Here is a 17,184-nt window from a genome sequence, read left to right as displayed (position 1 = left end):
GTTGATAGGAAAACATGGCTAAATATGAGGAAGAAGAAAATTCTTTTGCGGACATAGATGAGTACATTGAGGATACAAATGCTATTGTACCTCTGATAGTTGGCGCTGCCACTTTCAAGGTGGAACATAGTTTAATCGTAATTCTCAAAGCGGAGAGGTTTTTCAGGAATTCCACTGATGATGATCCGACACAACATCTTAGAAACTTCTTGGGTGTGTGTGTGATGCACAAGCAGAACAATGTCTCATATGATGCCCTAAGGTTGAGGGTGTTCAAGTACCCACTGGCTGGGGAAGCACGGAAATGGCTTCAAAATTTGCCACCAAATTCCATTTATTCTTGTCCTAAACTTGTCCGAGCATTCTTAGCTAAATGGTTCCCGCAAAGCAAGAAATCTGAGCTCCGGGATAAATTTTTCTTTTTCAAGCAACTACCGGGAGAACATCTACATGAGTCATAGGATCGATTCAAGTTATACTTGGTGAGGTCACCTAATCATGGTTTTCCGGATTCTATCTTGTTGGAGAAATTCTACATGGGTTTAGATGCTATGAATTAATCAATAGCCAAGAATGCAGCTGATGGATCTTTTATGGATAAGATATTTGCAAGGATCACACAAATCCTTGATAAAATGGCAAAACATAACCAAGCTTGGCACTCAAAGGGACACCACAGGTGGAATTGCATATGGTACTCCCTCCTTGACCAACATGATTAAGGAGAACCAAGAAAGAGATCAAGTAATTGTAGAGATTGCCATCAATGTCAATGTGTTGACAAAAATGTCCACTGAAAGCCAAACGAAAGGTAAATATGGTGGAAGATCCTCATCAACTGAAGATTATGAGGAAACAAACTACGTCAACAACTCTTAAGGAGGCTATCAAAGGCAACAATACCAAGGTCAAGGGCAACAAAATCAATGGAGGCCTAACCCGAAAGGGCAAGGCAACTAACAGTGGCGAAATGACCAAGGTAGCTCAAATCAAGGGAATTGGAATAACAACAACATCAACTTATCAAATCGGTGTTCAAACCCTTATGTTCCACCAAAGGGGAAATATTCAAATCAAGGTTCCTCAAGTGATTCCAAGTTGGAAAACATGCTTGAACGGGTATTGCAAAATCAAGAAAGGTCTGACACTTCTATGAGGAATATGACCGAGCTTGCTGGTTCTCATACTGCATCCATTCAAAAATTGGAGATGCAAATGAGAGATCTCTCTAGGGAACAAAATCCAAAGCAAAAGGGGACACTTCCAAGTGATACAATTGCAAACCCAAAGGGTAGTCAGAGTGGTCCAACTTCTCATTGCATGGAAATTACTAGTCAGAGTAGGAAGGTACTTCAAGGAGAGAGTGAACAAGTGGTTGAAGTGGAAGAGTCCGAACAAGAGGTTGAGGCACAAGTTGAAGAGCCAATTGTTGTTGAAACTAAAAAGGTCCTGGAAGAGTTAAAGTTCAAGAAGTGAATCGGGAAGAGGTTAAGGAAAAGGTAAAAGAGACACCAAAGGCTCTACCACCTAATCCTAGACCTCCTCCTCCTTTCCCTCAAAGACTTTCTAGGAAGGTTGATGATAGCAAACTCAAAATGTTCTATGACATTCTCAAACAGTTATCGATAAATATCCCATTTGTGGAAACATTTCAAGAGATGCCGGATTTTGCTAAGTATTTGAAAGACTTGATCACAAAGAAGAAAACCACCAAGAATGGAGTGGTGAATGTGACTCACCGAGTTAGTTCCATCATTGCAACAACAACCGTTCAAAAGAAAGAAGACCCTGGAGCTTTCATCATTCCATGCACTATTGGGGCGCATGATTTTGCAAGAGCTCTTTGTGATAATGGGGATAGCATCAACTTAATGCCTCTTGCTATTTACAAGCAAGCGGGGTTAGTTATGCTGAGGCCTACAAGTATAAGGCTGCAAATGGTTGATCGTTCCATAAAGAAACTGGTGGGAATTGTCGATGATGTGCTTGTAAAAGTGGGAGAGTTCCATTTGCATGCCGATTTTGTAATCCTTGATTGTGCAGTTGACAAAGAGATCCCTATCATCTTAGGGAGGCCATTTCTTGCTAGAGGAAGAGAACTTATGGATTCAGAACAGAATGAGATCAAGTTCTGTGTGAATGATGAAGAGGTCACATTCCAAGAAAGCAAGGGTATGAAGCTGCCACATGAATATGAAAGCATCTCGGTGATTGATGTTGTTGATGAGGTGGAAGATGCAGTTGAAATAAAGATGGAAGAATAATGCCTCGGTGAGGCGTTGGTGGCTATTTTGGTAAATTTCGATGGTGAAGATATGGAAGGGTACATGAAATCAGTAAATGCATTGGAAGGGCTTGGGTCCTACACTTATGCTCCAAAGAAACTCTCTATCGAATTAGAAAATAGAGCCACTCCTCCCGCAAAACCTTCAATTATTGAGCCACCGCAACTAGAGCTCAAACCACTTCCACCGCACTTGAGGTATAAATTTCTTGGCTCTAATGACACTCTACCGTAATCATTTCTTCTTTGTTGAATGATGTGCAGGTAGAACAATTGTCGAATGTCTTGAAGGAGCATAGGCAAGCTATTGGGTGGACAATAGTGGACATCCGAGGGATTCCCGCCAGAATTTGCGAACACAAGATACAATTAGAGAATGAGAGTAAACCAAGTGTGGAGCATCAACGAAGGTTAACCCCTTCCATGCAGGAGGTGGTAAAGAAAGAAATCATCAAGTGGTTGGATGTCGGGGTAGTCTACCCCATTACCGATAGTTCTTGGGTGAGTCCGGTGCAATGATTTCTGAAAAAGGGAGGCATGACCGTGATTGAAAATGATAGAAATGAGCTCATCCCAACAAGAACAGTGACTGGATGGAGGGTTTGTATAGATTACCGAAAGCTAAACAGTGCTACGTGCAAGGACCATTTCCCTATGCTTTTTATTGATCGAATGCTTGATCGACTAGCGGAAAGGTCATTCTACTGCTTCTTGGATGGATATTCCGGCTACAACCAAATCAGTATTGCATTGGAAGATCAGGAAAAGACAACATTCACTTGTCCATATGGGACGTTTGTGTTTAGCCGGATGCCATTTGGGCTATGAAACGCTCTGGCTACTTTCCAAAGGTGCATGATGTCAATCTTCTCAGACATGGTGGAAGATTTCTTAGAGGTATTCATGGAAAATTTCTCTGTCGTGGATGATTCTTTTGAGCATTGTCTAGACAACCTTATACAAGTGCTCAAAAGATGTGAAGAAACAAACCTTGTGCTATATTGGGAGAAATGCCACTTCATGGTGGAAAAGGGCATTGTTTTGGGCCAAATATTTTCCAAACAAGGCATAGAGGTTGACCGGGCAAAGATCGAGATCATTTCCAAGCTTCCTCTACCTACTTCAGTTAAAGGTGTCCGAAGTTTTTTGGGGCATGCCGGCTTCTATAGGTGTTTCATCAAGGACTTCTCCAAAATTGCAAATCCCATGTGCAAACTCCTTGAGAAAGATGAAAAGTTCGTATTTGATGAGAAGTGCCTCAAAGCTTTAAGGAATTGAAAGAAAAGCTCACCACAGCACCTATTATTGTCACACCTGATTGGTCTCTTCCATTCAAACTCATATGTGATGCTAGTGGTGTAGCTATTGGGGCAGTGCTTGGCTAACGTCATAACAAGATTCTTCAACCTGCCTATTATGCAATCAGGACACTCAATGGAACTCAAATGAATTACACTGTGACTGCGCAAGAACTTCTTGCCATTGTCTATGCTTTTGAAAAATTCCGGGCTTATTTGTTGAGGACCAAAGTGATAGTATACATCGACCATGCTACTCTTCGCTATCTTATGTTGAAGAAGGATGGCAAACCAAGATTGATTCGGTGGGTCCTTTTGTTGCAAGAATTTGACTTTGAAGTCAAGGATCGGAAAGGGATGTAAAATCAAGTTGCGGATCACCTATCTATGCTTGAAGAAGCAGGGAGACCAAAATAAGACCTTGAAAATAATGATGTTTTTCTAGATGAACACATATTGGCATTGTCTAACACATTTACTCCTTGGTATGCCGACATTGCTAACTTCTTGGTTAGTGACCTTGTTCCCGATGGATTGGAAGCTTATCAAAAGAAAAAGTTCTTGCGGGAGTGTAGGCATTACTATTTGGAGGAACCCTTTTTGTTCCGTATTTGTGTCGACAACATTATCCGGTGGTGTGTTTCGGAGTATGAGGTAATGTCAATTCTTAAGGCATGCCATGATTCACCGGTTGGGGGTCATCATGGAGGAAATTGAATGGCGACAAAAGTGTTTGAATGTGGCTACTATTGGCCAACGATCTACTAGGATGCAAATCAAATGGTCAATGCATGTGACCAATTTGAAAGACAATGGTCAATATCTAAAATACATGAGATGCCGATGAATTTTGTATTAGAAGTTGAAATATTTGATGTGTGAGGGATAGACTTTATGGGCCCCTTCGTGAGCTCATATAGCATGACCTATATCTTGGTAGTTGTGGACTATGTCTCTAAATGGGTCGAGGCAATCGCCTTACCTAACAATGAAGCAAGGAGTGTAACCGCACTTTTAAAGAAGAACATATTCACACGGTTTGGTACTCCAAAGGCCATCCTGGGTGATGGTGGGTCTCATTTCTGCAACAAGGCTTTCACCGGGGTGCTTGAAAAATATGGTGTAAATCACAAGGTGGACACACCCTATCATCCTTAGTCGAGTGGTCAGGTTGAAGTTTCGAACAGAGAAATCAAAAACATCCTAGCAAAAATTGTCAATGCAAACAGGATCGACTGGTCAAGGAAGCTAGATAATGCATTTTAGGCATATTACACAGCATTTAAGACCCCCATTGGTACTTCACCGTACAGATTGGTTTTTGGCAAAGCTTGTCACTTGCCAGTGGAACCATAACACAAAGCCATGTGGGCATTGAAGAAGCTGAATCTTGACTGGGCCGAGGCTGCTAACCTGAGGATGACACAACTTAATGAGATAGACGAATTTCGTCTCCATGCCTATGAGAGTGCAACCATCTACAAAGAGATGATGAAGTTTGTCCATGATAAGAAGATCTTGAAGCGGGAGTTCAATTCTGGTGACTTGGTCTTACTCTTCAATTCAAGACTCAAGTTATTTCCGGGTAAACTTAAGTCTAAATGGCCTGGCGCATTCAAAGTTGTGAGTGCGTCTCCCTATGGTGCTATTGAACTGGAGCCAGAGGATAGGACTCGAACTTTCAAGGTGAATGGACAACGAATCAAGCATTACCTTGGTACTGCAGGAGAAAGGCATTTGATAGAAAAATTTGCTCTAAGGGATAGTCCAATAGCAGCTTCCACCAAGGAATAATCTAAAAGAGTCAATTGCATCGTGTCGTGACCTTAAATCAAGTGCTTATTGGGAGGCAACCCATGTGTAGTAACACTCTTTTGTAGTTTTTTTTATTATTTACGTAGATTAGATTGAGCAAGTTGACGTGTGTGCTAGATTGCAGGTAAAATATCATGAACAGGGTCCTAGTGCTGAAGAAACTGAAGGAAATAGAGGTCCAGATGGAGCGACAACTATGCGGTCACATAATCAATATGTGAACCGCATAGTCATCGGAGACGCAGGCAGAAAATATGGCTACTTTAGTCGTCAACTATGCGGTATATTTTTCATTTATGCGGCCCGCATACCCACTTTAAAATCACATTTTGCATCGCAAAGTGTATCTAGGATGCCCAATCTTCAATTCACCGCATAACACTTATGCGATCGCATAATTTGTTATGTGATGAACTTAAGCGCTGCATATCTGCCAGGTATAAACCCTAACCCACTCTCTGCACATACTCACATTTGAACAAAAACAAGAAAAACCAAAGGGAATTCATTGCTAAACTACAAGAGTTTATATACAAACATGGGTTACAACACAATATTTACATAAAACATGGGGTACAATATCATGATCATAACTACCCCAGCCCCAGCCAAAGATCATGTATTGTCCCCAATGCATATATAAAGTAAAAGAAAGCTTGGAGACTCCCTAGAGCACATTAGGTGCTCGAGGAAGCTGAAGGATCTGGGAGCTGTGGGATCGGCTACTGGTGCTAGCGAATGTACAATTTCTGTCTGCACAGCTGCTTCCTCTTCATCCTCTGCCCTTGTAGAGATAACAACATGTTTACCCTTGTCTTGATGACCCTTAGTATCCTTACCCAGTGCCTCTTCATCCGTCTCTTCATCTCCTGACTCCCCCTCATAGGACTCCTCAGTATCTCCAGATGCCTCATCTGAAGGAACAACAATGTGAGTAGGAGGAGTTTGAGCCTTGGAGGTCTCAACATGATGTGCCTCTTGGGCTATCATCAGGGTCGTGAAATCAATATCCATTCTTGGGACGGAAGTGTCAGCACCCTGCTTGCCTTCCTTTGGGAGGAAAGGTGTCAAGTCAAACTCTAGGCTATGCATCTTTTGCAGCTCATCTTTCAAATCATCCGCATCTTTCCGAAGCTGAGGCATACCTCCAACCTCACCCCTCTCAACCTTCTCAAGACGTGCTTCAACATGCTTGAGGCTATCCTCATAAGTTTGATGTTACTGCTGAAGAGTAGTCACTGAGGATTTGATAGGAGTCAATGCTTGCCAGATGAGATTGGGAATTTCCTTGATTAGCCGGTCTACCTTAGCATTGTCATACTGTGGAAGTAGACCCAGCTTGGAAGAGCTAGTAAAGGGACCTGGGCCTGTGCAGTAGAGGGTTGTGGAGTGGCTGTGGAGGTAGCTGGGGCCTAAGAGGTGTCCGGCAGTGCTAGGACCTCTAATGTTGCTATATCTGCTGGAGGAGGAATGTGAGTCTCTAACTGAGTTGCAGTTTCCTTTGCTACTATGTCACTGATTCTCATGATGTCAATGTCTTTGAGAGCCTTCTCCATTTTGTCATGCTTAGGCAGAGGAGGCACACTTGCTGCTTGGCAAAGAGCAGTGATCAAGCAGGGGGACGGAAGTGATGTTTGTTTCTGGTTGGCTCTGATTCCCAGCTCTTGGAATATTGTCTCTCCCACATCAATCTTGATGCTTGTCATACATGATCTTTGGTTGGGGTGGGGTAGTTATGATCATGATCTTGTACCCCATATTTTGTGTAAATATTGTGTTGTACCCCATGTTTGTATATAAACTCTTGTAGTTTAGCAATGAATTCCCTTTGGTTTTTCTTCGCCGGGTTCTTTTCCAAGGGTGCAACAGTAGAACCACGGCAGTAGCATGAAATGTTTTGACTTATTTGGTGTTGACTGTGTAGATTCAAGCGTGTGCTAAATGTTGTAAATATATGATACCCTTCCTTCTTTTGAAAATATAAATAAATACATAATATGTTGGTTAGCCATTCTTGTGAATTTGAGGCTCACTCTTTGACTTTATGCTTATTCAGAATCTTACATATTTTGAGATGAAAGTGTTGAGTTGCCTTGTTTCACTTGAGGGTTGAAACTATGTTGAGTTGAATAATTCATTTGTTATGAGTGAGTGAGAATTTGTATAAATAATGCACATGTCTAACTTGTGATGTCTAGAACTTGCCCGGTTGGTTTCTTAGTGTGACTCTCAGGTTAATGATTGGATGTTGAAATGATCATAGGCCCTCCTTGTGACTACTAGCCAATTTTGCCTAAATTGACCTCCCTGATATATTAATTACCCTAGTTACCCCCTTTGAGCCTTTAACCTTTCATTGGCTACCACATTACAAACCTTTACCCCTTCTGTTAAGTAATTCCTTCTTTTGAACCCAACCCTCCTTGAACGTGTGAGATTGAGGCTAAAATCCTAAGTTGGGGGTGTCGTTATAAAGTGGAAATTGGCAAAGTTTGCTACTGTGTGTATAATAAAAAATAAAAATAAAAAAAATAATAACCTCAAAGTTGTGTATATAACAAAATGCAAGCTCCAAAAAGAAAAGAAAAAAAAAGAGAAAAAGAGAGAAAAGAGAAAAAGAGTGGAGTCTTGTAGAACTTGAAGAAATACTTTGAGGTGGTTCTAGGTTGGTAACCCCAGGTAAATAGGGGCTATGTAGTAAAAGAGCATAACGTATGTAGAGTTCAAAGAGGGTATAACCACTACATTCCTAAATATTCATCCAACCCATCTCGAAGCCTATATTATAACCCATGAAAAGTCCTTAGTGATCTATGGTCAATCATTCCTGAGATAGCGGCAAAGCTAAAATAAGGGCAAGCATATGGACTGATACTTGTAGCATGTAGCTTTTGTTCCGAGTGTTAGCGTATATATGTGAGTGTGGATTTTATTTGTTGTGAGTGCACATGAATTGTAAGACTGAGCAGAAGATAGGTTCTTGAAGTAGAATACAAGTGCACTTAGTTGTGAATAGCATTTTGTCATTTTGGTCGAGGCTCTAAGGTCACGAATTGATTAGGCGAATGGTTGAATGATAAGTTGTCTTCCAGGAAGGGTAAATAAATGGGGCTACATGCTTATTAGCTATCAGTTAAAACCATCTATAGTCATTACTCTTTTGTGAAATGTCGGAAATAAAAGTAGTATAGAATAAGATAATTTTGTTTTAGTTGCTTGAGGACAAGCAAGAATTTAAGTTGGGGGTGTTGATGTGCCATAGAATTTTGGCACAATTGATACCAATTGCTTAGATTTTAACTCGTCTTTTAATGCATTTTTTGTTAATTTTGATCAAGTTTGGTTGTTTTGTAGTGCATGAGCTTGAAAACCCGAAAACATGGAAAAGAAGTCAAAATGTTGCAAAAGAATGGATATGTTGCAAGTATGCGGCCGCATAATTCACATACGGACCGCATAATTCAAATGGTGATCGCAAATAGGGACAGACTTATTGGCCAAATGAAGAAGAAAATATGCGGTCCATTATGCGGTCGTATAACACTTATGCGAGCCGCATAATGGTCGCATAACTTCAGTAGAAGAAAGTTCTCACCATGATATGTGATGGCATATGCGATCGCATAACACACATACGGACCGCATAATTGGTATGCGACTGAAGCAGGAACTGGGAACTTAGCAAGTCTGCGATGGAATGAAGAATATGCAAACTGCATAAGTGGTTTGTGACCATTATGCGATCGCATAAGTTACCTGAAGGGGTATTTTTGTCCGATTTTGACCACGACTTTTGGTCCACTATAAAGAGAACAACTAGGATTTTTGTGGGTCATTGAAATCTGAAACAAGGTCCTACTTAGAGAGCATTGAATACTCCATTTATTTGGAAAGTTGTGAAGAAGGAATCTTGCACTTTTGTAAGCTTTATGACTTTATTAAACACTTTGTACTTGTAGTTTAGCATGAGTAGCTAGTTTTAAATACTAAGGTTGTGTATCCTAGATGGGTGTAATGTTAATGGGTGTTTAAGATTGAATATATATATATATATATATATATATTGGTTGGTTGATATTGATTCAATTCTTGTTCTTTATTTATGGTTGGTGGTTGCAAACATTAATCTATTCCATTTTACTCTTTCTTTACTTGGAAAAGTAAGTTAGGGCTTGGTAGAATTGAATATCAAGAACTCAAGACTTTAAATCTTGTTTAATAGAATCGCTTAGGAATAAGTGGGTTCTACTTGCATAAATTGGTTGTTCTTAAATTGCAACTCTTTTTTATTTGCAAAAATCATAAAGAGAAAATACTACCCAACCATTGGAAAATATTGGGTAGTCATTTAGAAATCATTTCCATATCAAAGGACCTTCCATTAGAAATATAGCATATTAACACCAATAGCATTACATTTTATTGTCGGGGCCACAACCTTGGTTTCCTTAGTGAAATCATTTACATTCTCATATCAAAATTAGTTACCTCTTTAATTCACAATCATATCATTCTCTTGTTAGGTTAACGGAATAGAATTATGACCTAAGTCAAGATCCACAGTACTAAAGTAAACTTTTCACACCATATTCCCTGTGGGATTCGACCCCAACCTTGTTGGGTTATTAGATTTGATATAGACAGTCTTACACTATTTAATTAAAGTGTAATTTGAGCGTATCATATATCCCCATATTTTATCATCTATGGAAGGCCAATATACCATATTATATCATCTATGGAAGGCCAATATAGTGGCCGATGCATTGAGTAGGAAAGCTGACAGCATAGGTAGTTTGGCATATTTATCGGCAGTGGAGAGGCCACTATCCATGGATGTCCAAGCCTTGGCCAATCGATTTGAGAGATTGGATAATTTGGAGCCTAGTTGGGTTGTTGCTTCTGTTGTGGCATAGTCCTCATTGTTGGAGGGTATCAAGGTTCTCCAGTTTAATGATCCTCACTTATTGGTATTGAAGGACACGGTGCAGCAGGGTGGTTCTAAGGAGGCTATGATTGGAGATGATGATGTTATGTGGCTTCAAGGCTGGTTTTGTGTTCCAAATGTAGATGGGTTGAGAGAGTTGATCCTTGAGGAGGCCAACAATTCGCATTTGTAATGACCTGGCTGGTCGTTTTATGTATTTAGACTCATTCCCCTATTTTATCACTTATTTTATGTTCATTTATGGTTATGTGACTTGTCAAGGTAGTTGGTTTCTTTTTCGGGGAAGTTTCGGAGTGAATTGGGATACTTACTCCTACGGTTGGAAGCTTAAGTTGGAAGAGTTGATCAGAGTTTGACTTTTGTGTAGACGATACCCGAATGGAGTATTTATAGTTCCTATAGCTTTGTATGGCAATTTTGGAATTAGAAGTATGTCCACATATTCATTTAGATGACCGTAGGTCATTTTGGCTTGAGTTGGTGAAAGCAAGAAAGTTGAAGGTTTGGAAGGTTGAGAAGTTTGACCGATAGTTGACTTTGTTTGTACCGGACTCGAATTTTGCTTTCGGTAGTTAGAATATGTCTATTGTGTCATTTATGACTTGAGAGCGAAATTTGTGGTCAATCGAAATTGGTTTGGTATGTTTCGGCATTAGTTCTAAAAGTTGGAAGTTCAATAGTTCATTAGGCGTGAATTGGGGTGCGATTTGTTATTTCGATGTTGTTTGATATTATTTGAGGCTTCGAATAAGTTTGTATCGTATGTTAGGACCTGTTGGCATGTTTGAATGGGGTCCCGGGGGCATCGGGTGTGATTCCGATCATGTTTGGCTACATTTTAGACTTGTTGGACTGCTGATTTTTCTGGTATTTGGTTTCATTATACGCGTGCGTGAGGGAAGGGTCGTGATCGCGTAGACTCTTTAGGTGGCTGGTAAAATTTGTGCATTGCTCTACTAGGTTGTGCATCACGAACGCGTGATGCATGTTGCGTTCACGTAGAAGGGAGGCAAGGCGCAGGGGCGGCAGGAATTTATTCGTCGCGATTGTGAGTCATGGACCATGATGACGAAGCTTTGTGAATTTTGGCCATCGTGTTCGCGACTACTCTGTCACGTAGGAGGATTTATCAGCTGGGACTTTTTTGTGCTTCGCGAGCGCGAGGATTTTTCTGCGTTCGCGATGGAGAACCTAGGCATATTTATAAACCCAAATCAAGGGTTAGATTATTATTTTCATATTTTGAATTGTAGAGCTCGGTTTTGGGAGATTTTGGAGGGGATTTTCATGTCTTGGATCAGGGTATGTTTTTTGACTTGGATTTGTTCATTTATCATGATTCCATCCTTCTTTTTGTCATTTATTTAGTGAATTAAAGTGAAGAAATGGGGAATTTGGTGGGAACTTTTCAAAAATGAAAGATAGAGGTTTGAAGGTCGATTTGTGGTTATAATTGGATGATTTTTGGCATGGTTGGACTCATTATTGAATGGATGTTTGAATTTTGTAAATTTTGTCGGGTTCCACGGTGTGAACCCGGGGTTGACCTTTATCGTATGGAATCGATTCCTATAGCTTTTATTGATTATACTAAGTTGTTTGTGACTAGATTCGAGTCGTTTGGAGGTTGATATGCGTGGGAAGGGCTTGTCGGAGTAGTGATTTGCGCACTTTGAAGTAAGCAATATTTTTAAACTTGGAATTGAGGGTATATATCCATGGAAAACATGTTATTTGTGTTATGTTTGGGTGACGCACATGCTAGGTGACGGGCGTGCACCGTGGTAATTATGATCCGGTTGATTCTTTTATACTATGTTGTTATCAAATCTTGTTCTATCCGTGAAAACCTTACTTGTTAGAGTAACTGGACTATGATTCATGTTAGAAATCATGTTTAGCCTATGTGCTTATTCGGTTGAGTAATGAGGTTAATTCTATTATTTTGAGTTATCTGTTTTAATTGCAATTATGTACTCAGTCATGATTCTTCATTTGCAATTAGGATGAGTGGTACGAGATTGTGAGCCCTTGAGACTTGAGAGATTGATGACTGGAATGGGCCTGAGAGCCAGATTGTGATAGTTATTCTAGATCGGGTTGCACGTTGCAGCAGGCCTTATTAGCTTATTTATTATTGTGGATCAGGCTGCACGTTGCAGCAGGCCTTATAGGCTTTATATTAATGCTTGGGGAGGGTCCACCCTTCCGGAGTCTGACACACCATCATTGAAAGTAGGCACAGTGATATATACATGTGCGTTTGTGAGGGGCATTGATGTCAGGCACCCGTATAGTGATGAATGATTGTGTGTGTGATGAGTGGGTGAGATGGACAGATTGAGTACCCTGAGAGTATGAGTACCTAGGAATATCACTGTGATACATTACATTTGACATGTAAGCATAGACATGTAACATTCCTCATGCTAGATGTACTTGATATATGTTATCATTGTTGGACTTTAATTGTTGAACTTGAAAGTATGCCTAAATTTCTATACCCTGAACGAGCGTATTATGGGATTTTTCTGAGTTATTTATTATCATTGTCATTATCATACATGTGTTGTCATTATATGGATTATGAATGTATCCTTCTGAGCTCGTCACTGCCTTCGGCCCAATGTTAGTCCTATTACTTATTGAGTATATTAAGTCAGTCGTACTCATACTACACTATGTACTTCGTGTGCAGATTTAGGTACATCTGGACGCGGTGATTGCTAGATCATTGATAGTACTTGTTTAGAGACTTCAAGGTAGATGTTATGGTGTCTGCAGACCTTGAGTCTCTTCCCTTTTATTTTCTTCAGTATTGTTTTATTATTCAGATAGTTGTACTAGAGTTTTGGTTGATGTTAATACTTAGTAGTGCTCATGTACTCGTTGACACTAGGTTTTGGGATGGATATAGTAGAGTTGCAGTTATTTTTATCATATGTTTATGAGATTTTTCGTTGTTGAGTTTATTAAATCATGTTCCATTCAATTGTTTACCTATTATGTGATTATCAGCTTGCCTAGTAAGTGTGTTAGGTTCCATCACGTCAGGTTAGGATTTTAGGTCGTGACATCGTTATTCCATTCGCCCAATTTTCAAGAAGATGTACCGTGACTAAAAATAACACTATTGGTGGCGAAAAATGAAGAAAGATATTGTTGCTTATGTCTCTCGGTGTTTGAATCGTATGTAGGTGAAGTATAAGCATCAGAAACCGGGTGGGTTGACTTAGAGATTGGAGATAGTGGAGTGGAAGTGGGAGCGCATCACTGTGGATTTTGGTAGGCTTACCATGGACCTTGAGTAAGTATGACGCAGTCTGGGTTATTGTGCACCGATTGACTAAGTCCGCACACTTAATTCCGATGATGACTTCCTATTCCTTAGAGCAGTTGGCTCAGATTTACATCTAGAATATTATCCGCCTATACGACATGCCCATTTCTATCATTTGTGACTAAGGCACGCAGTTCACATCGCATTATTTGAGGTCCATACAGCGTGAGTTGGGCACGCAGGTCGAGCTGAGTATGCATTTCATCCTTAGATGGAAAAATAGTCTAAGCGCACTATTCAGATCTTGAAGGACATGTTACGTGCCTGCATTATTGATTTCGAAGGTTCATGGGACCAGTTCTTACCTGTAGCGGAGTTCGCCTCTAACAACAGTTATAAGTCAAGTATCTAGATGGCTCCGTATGAGGCATTATATGGGAGGCGATGTCGTTCGTCGATTGGTTGGTTTGAGCCCGGTGAGGCTAGGCTGTTGGACACTGATTTGGTCTGTGATGCCATGGAAAAGGTTAAGGTGATTTAGGAGAGACTTCGTACAGCTCAGTCAAGGAAGAAGAGCTATGCAAATCGAAAGGTTCGATATGTGGTTTACATGGTGGGTGAGAAGGTTCTTCTTCTCTGAGTGTCTCCTATGAAGGGCATGATGTGGTTTAGGAAGAAGGGTAAGTTGAGCCTGGGGTTTATTAGCCTGTACAAGAAATTGGATAGAGTTGAAGAGGTTGTTTATAGGCTTACATTACCTCCTAGCCTAGTAGGGTTACATCTGGTATTTTATGTTTCCATGCTTCGGAAGTACCATAAGGATAGATCACATGTTTTGGACTTCAGCACGGTGCAGCTTGATGAAAATCTAACCTTTGAGGACGACTCGGTAGTTATTCTAAACCGGCAGGCTCACAAGTTGAGATCTAAGAGTTTTCCTTCTGTGAAAATGCAATGGAGAGGTCAGCCGAATGAGGAGGCTATGTGGGAATTCGAGTCCGATATATGGAGTATATACCCCCCACCTTTTACCACTCCAGATACTTTTCTATATCCATTCGAGGACAAGCATTTCTATTAGATGTGGAGAATGTGACGACCTGATAGGTCATTTTGAGTACTAGTCTTTATTTCCATATTAAGAGACCTTTATTAGCTTCATTTGATGTTTTTTGATTTTCATGCATGGTCCGTGTAATTTTTCGGAAAGATTTTACGTAAAATTTTGAAAAAATGTGATTTTTGGCATAAAATGAGACTAGAGTTGACCACGGTCAATATTCTTGGTAAACGACCTCGGATCGGTGTTTTAAAAATTTTGGTAGGTTCGTATGATATTTTTGGACTTGTATGCACGTTTGGTTGGGGTCCCAAGTGACCGGAGCACATTTCGAGCGTATGTGAAAAATTATGAAAATGAGTGTTAAGTTGAAAATCTTGAGTTTTGATGATTGATTCTTGTTATTTGATGTTATTTTGATGATTTGAGGTAACGAATAGGTTTGTAGGATATTTATATACTTGTTTTCATGTTTGGTTTGGAGCCCAAGGGGCTCGGGTGTGTTTCGGGTGCATTACGAAAGAGTTTGGGCATTGTTGGTGAAAGTCAAGTTGCTGGTGTAATCTGCAGATCTCGCATTTGCGGTCAATTGGTAGCATTTGTGATATAGGGCTAGTGGGCTGGAAATTCGCTTTTGTGAAGAGTAGTTCGCATTTGCGGACTCTATATGTTCGCATTTGCGACCTTTGAATCACTTTTACGACTGGAGTGCGAAGTTTAGCTCATATTTATGACATCACTGGGTCTAATGCACTTATCGCATTTGTGATCAGCGCGTCGCATATGCCGACTTTGCATTTGCGAACAAATGTTCTCAAATGCAACACCTGCGGATGGGTAAAAGAGGGGAAAATCGGGACTTAGCTCATTTTATATAATTTTTCAATCCCCAAACACTCTAAAGGCAATTTTTGAAGAACCGTTTCTTCCCAAATTTATTGGTAAGCAACTCTAATTCATTTTCTATCAATTCCCCATTGCTTTTCATGAGTTTTTAATATCAAATCTAGAAATTTCACGGTAGAAATTAGGGATTTTGGATAGAATTTAGGGATATTATAAAATTGAGATTTAGACCTCAAATTGAGATCGGATTTTGGAACAAATCACATAACCGAGCTCGGGGGTGAATGGGTAATCGGTTTTTGGTACGGATCTTGGATTTTGACCAAGCGAACCAAGGCTAACTTTTATTGACTTTTTCAATTTCATAAAAAGATTGAACCTTTTTTATTCGTGGGTAGTTTCTAAAGCTTATTTTGAATTGTTTGAACGCTATTTGGCTAGATTTGATTGGTTTGGAGGCTTGTACAAAAGGAAAAGTTGTAGTTGAGTATTGATTCGGTTGCGGAAAGAGGTACGTATTATGTCTAACTTTGATTTGAGGGAATTGGGGCTTGTTGGTCTTTTTGTTATATGAATTATGTGTGGGAATGGCTTATATACGAGGTAATGACTGTATATGAGCTATCATGGGTTAAAGCATGTGGGTTGGGCTGTTTACTTTCACGTCATCATGTATTCCATGTTATCTCTTGTTACATATTTTGATTACTATATACTATCCATGTCTTCCTTATTATCTGTAATTTAGCTATTACCTGTTTCGATTTGTTCATTTTTCACTCATATCTATTTACCTGCTACATGTTCCTATCTGCATTAATTGTATATTTTTATTGTCTCGTATTTATACTTTCCTTTATTGTCCTTATATTACCTGGTGCAATTTATTATGTTATTTCGATTATGTGAGCCATTTAGCTATTCTTGTATTAATGAATTTTCAAGGTTTGTGATTACGAGGTATTGAATATTCTCTGTTTGTATTAGTAGTTCCTTGATATTACGTGCATTTCATTTCCCTTTTTGTGTTGAGATTACGTAATTAGTTGTGTTGAGTGATTAATTTTAATGAGTTGATATTGGGAACGGCTTTTGCTCCACAACAGTATTGAAACGAATTGATATCGGGATGGAGTTGAATGCCGCAACAGATAATAATATGATATGATATTGGGATCGGGTTGCACGTCGCAACAGATATTGTGATAAATGTTGGGATCGGATTGCATGCCGCAACAAGTATTGTGATAATTGTTGCGATCAGGTTGTGCACTGCAACAGAGTATGATGTTTGTGGCTGTATTTTGTTGTAGAATTTTATCTTGATATTGTGATATGAGATTTGAGATCATGTTATTCGGGGACCTCTGGTAGTTGACCTTTGAGTTTGTTTTTATGAGTTTACAACTTTATCTATATTTCTGTATTTTGTTATTATTATTCGTATAGGGCATCGCTACTTAGTCAAGGTTAGGCTCGGCACTTACAAAGTACATGGAGTCGGTTTTACTCATACTATACTTCTTCACTTCTTTGTGCAGATCTCAGTGTTGGTTCCAGTGGTGCGTAAAGTAGTTCGCTCGGATTGACTTGCTAGGAGACTTGAGGTAGAGCTGCATAACATCCGCCAGTCCTTGAAATCCCCTTCTATCT

The 17,184-nt window shown here is 39.8% G+C and overlaps 2 protein-coding genes across 2 annotated transcripts; both read left to right on the top strand.

The window, feature by feature from the left end:
- Positions 1–1,595: 1,595 nt before the first annotated feature.
- LOC138879997 (uncharacterized) lies at positions 1,596–2,264 on the top strand. Its single transcript, XM_070159646.1, has one exon. The coding sequence runs from the start codon at positions 1,596–1,598 to the stop codon at positions 2,262–2,264; it is 669 nt and encodes a 222-aa protein (XP_070015747.1).
- Positions 2,265–4,947: 2,683 nt separating this feature from the next.
- LOC104227923 (uncharacterized) lies at positions 4,948–5,376 on the top strand. Its single transcript, XM_009780303.1, has one exon. The coding sequence runs from the start codon at positions 4,948–4,950 to the stop codon at positions 5,374–5,376; it is 429 nt and encodes a 142-aa protein (XP_009778605.1).
- The last annotated feature ends 11,808 nt before the right edge of the window (positions 5,377–17,184 follow it).

This window comes from Nicotiana sylvestris, chromosome 10, assembly GCF_000393655.2.
Source record: "Nicotiana sylvestris chromosome 10, ASM39365v2, whole genome shotgun sequence".
NCBI lineage: Eukaryota > Viridiplantae > Streptophyta > Magnoliopsida > Solanales > Solanaceae > Nicotiana > Nicotiana sylvestris.
This window is presented reverse-complemented; position numbering and strand designations above follow the sequence as displayed.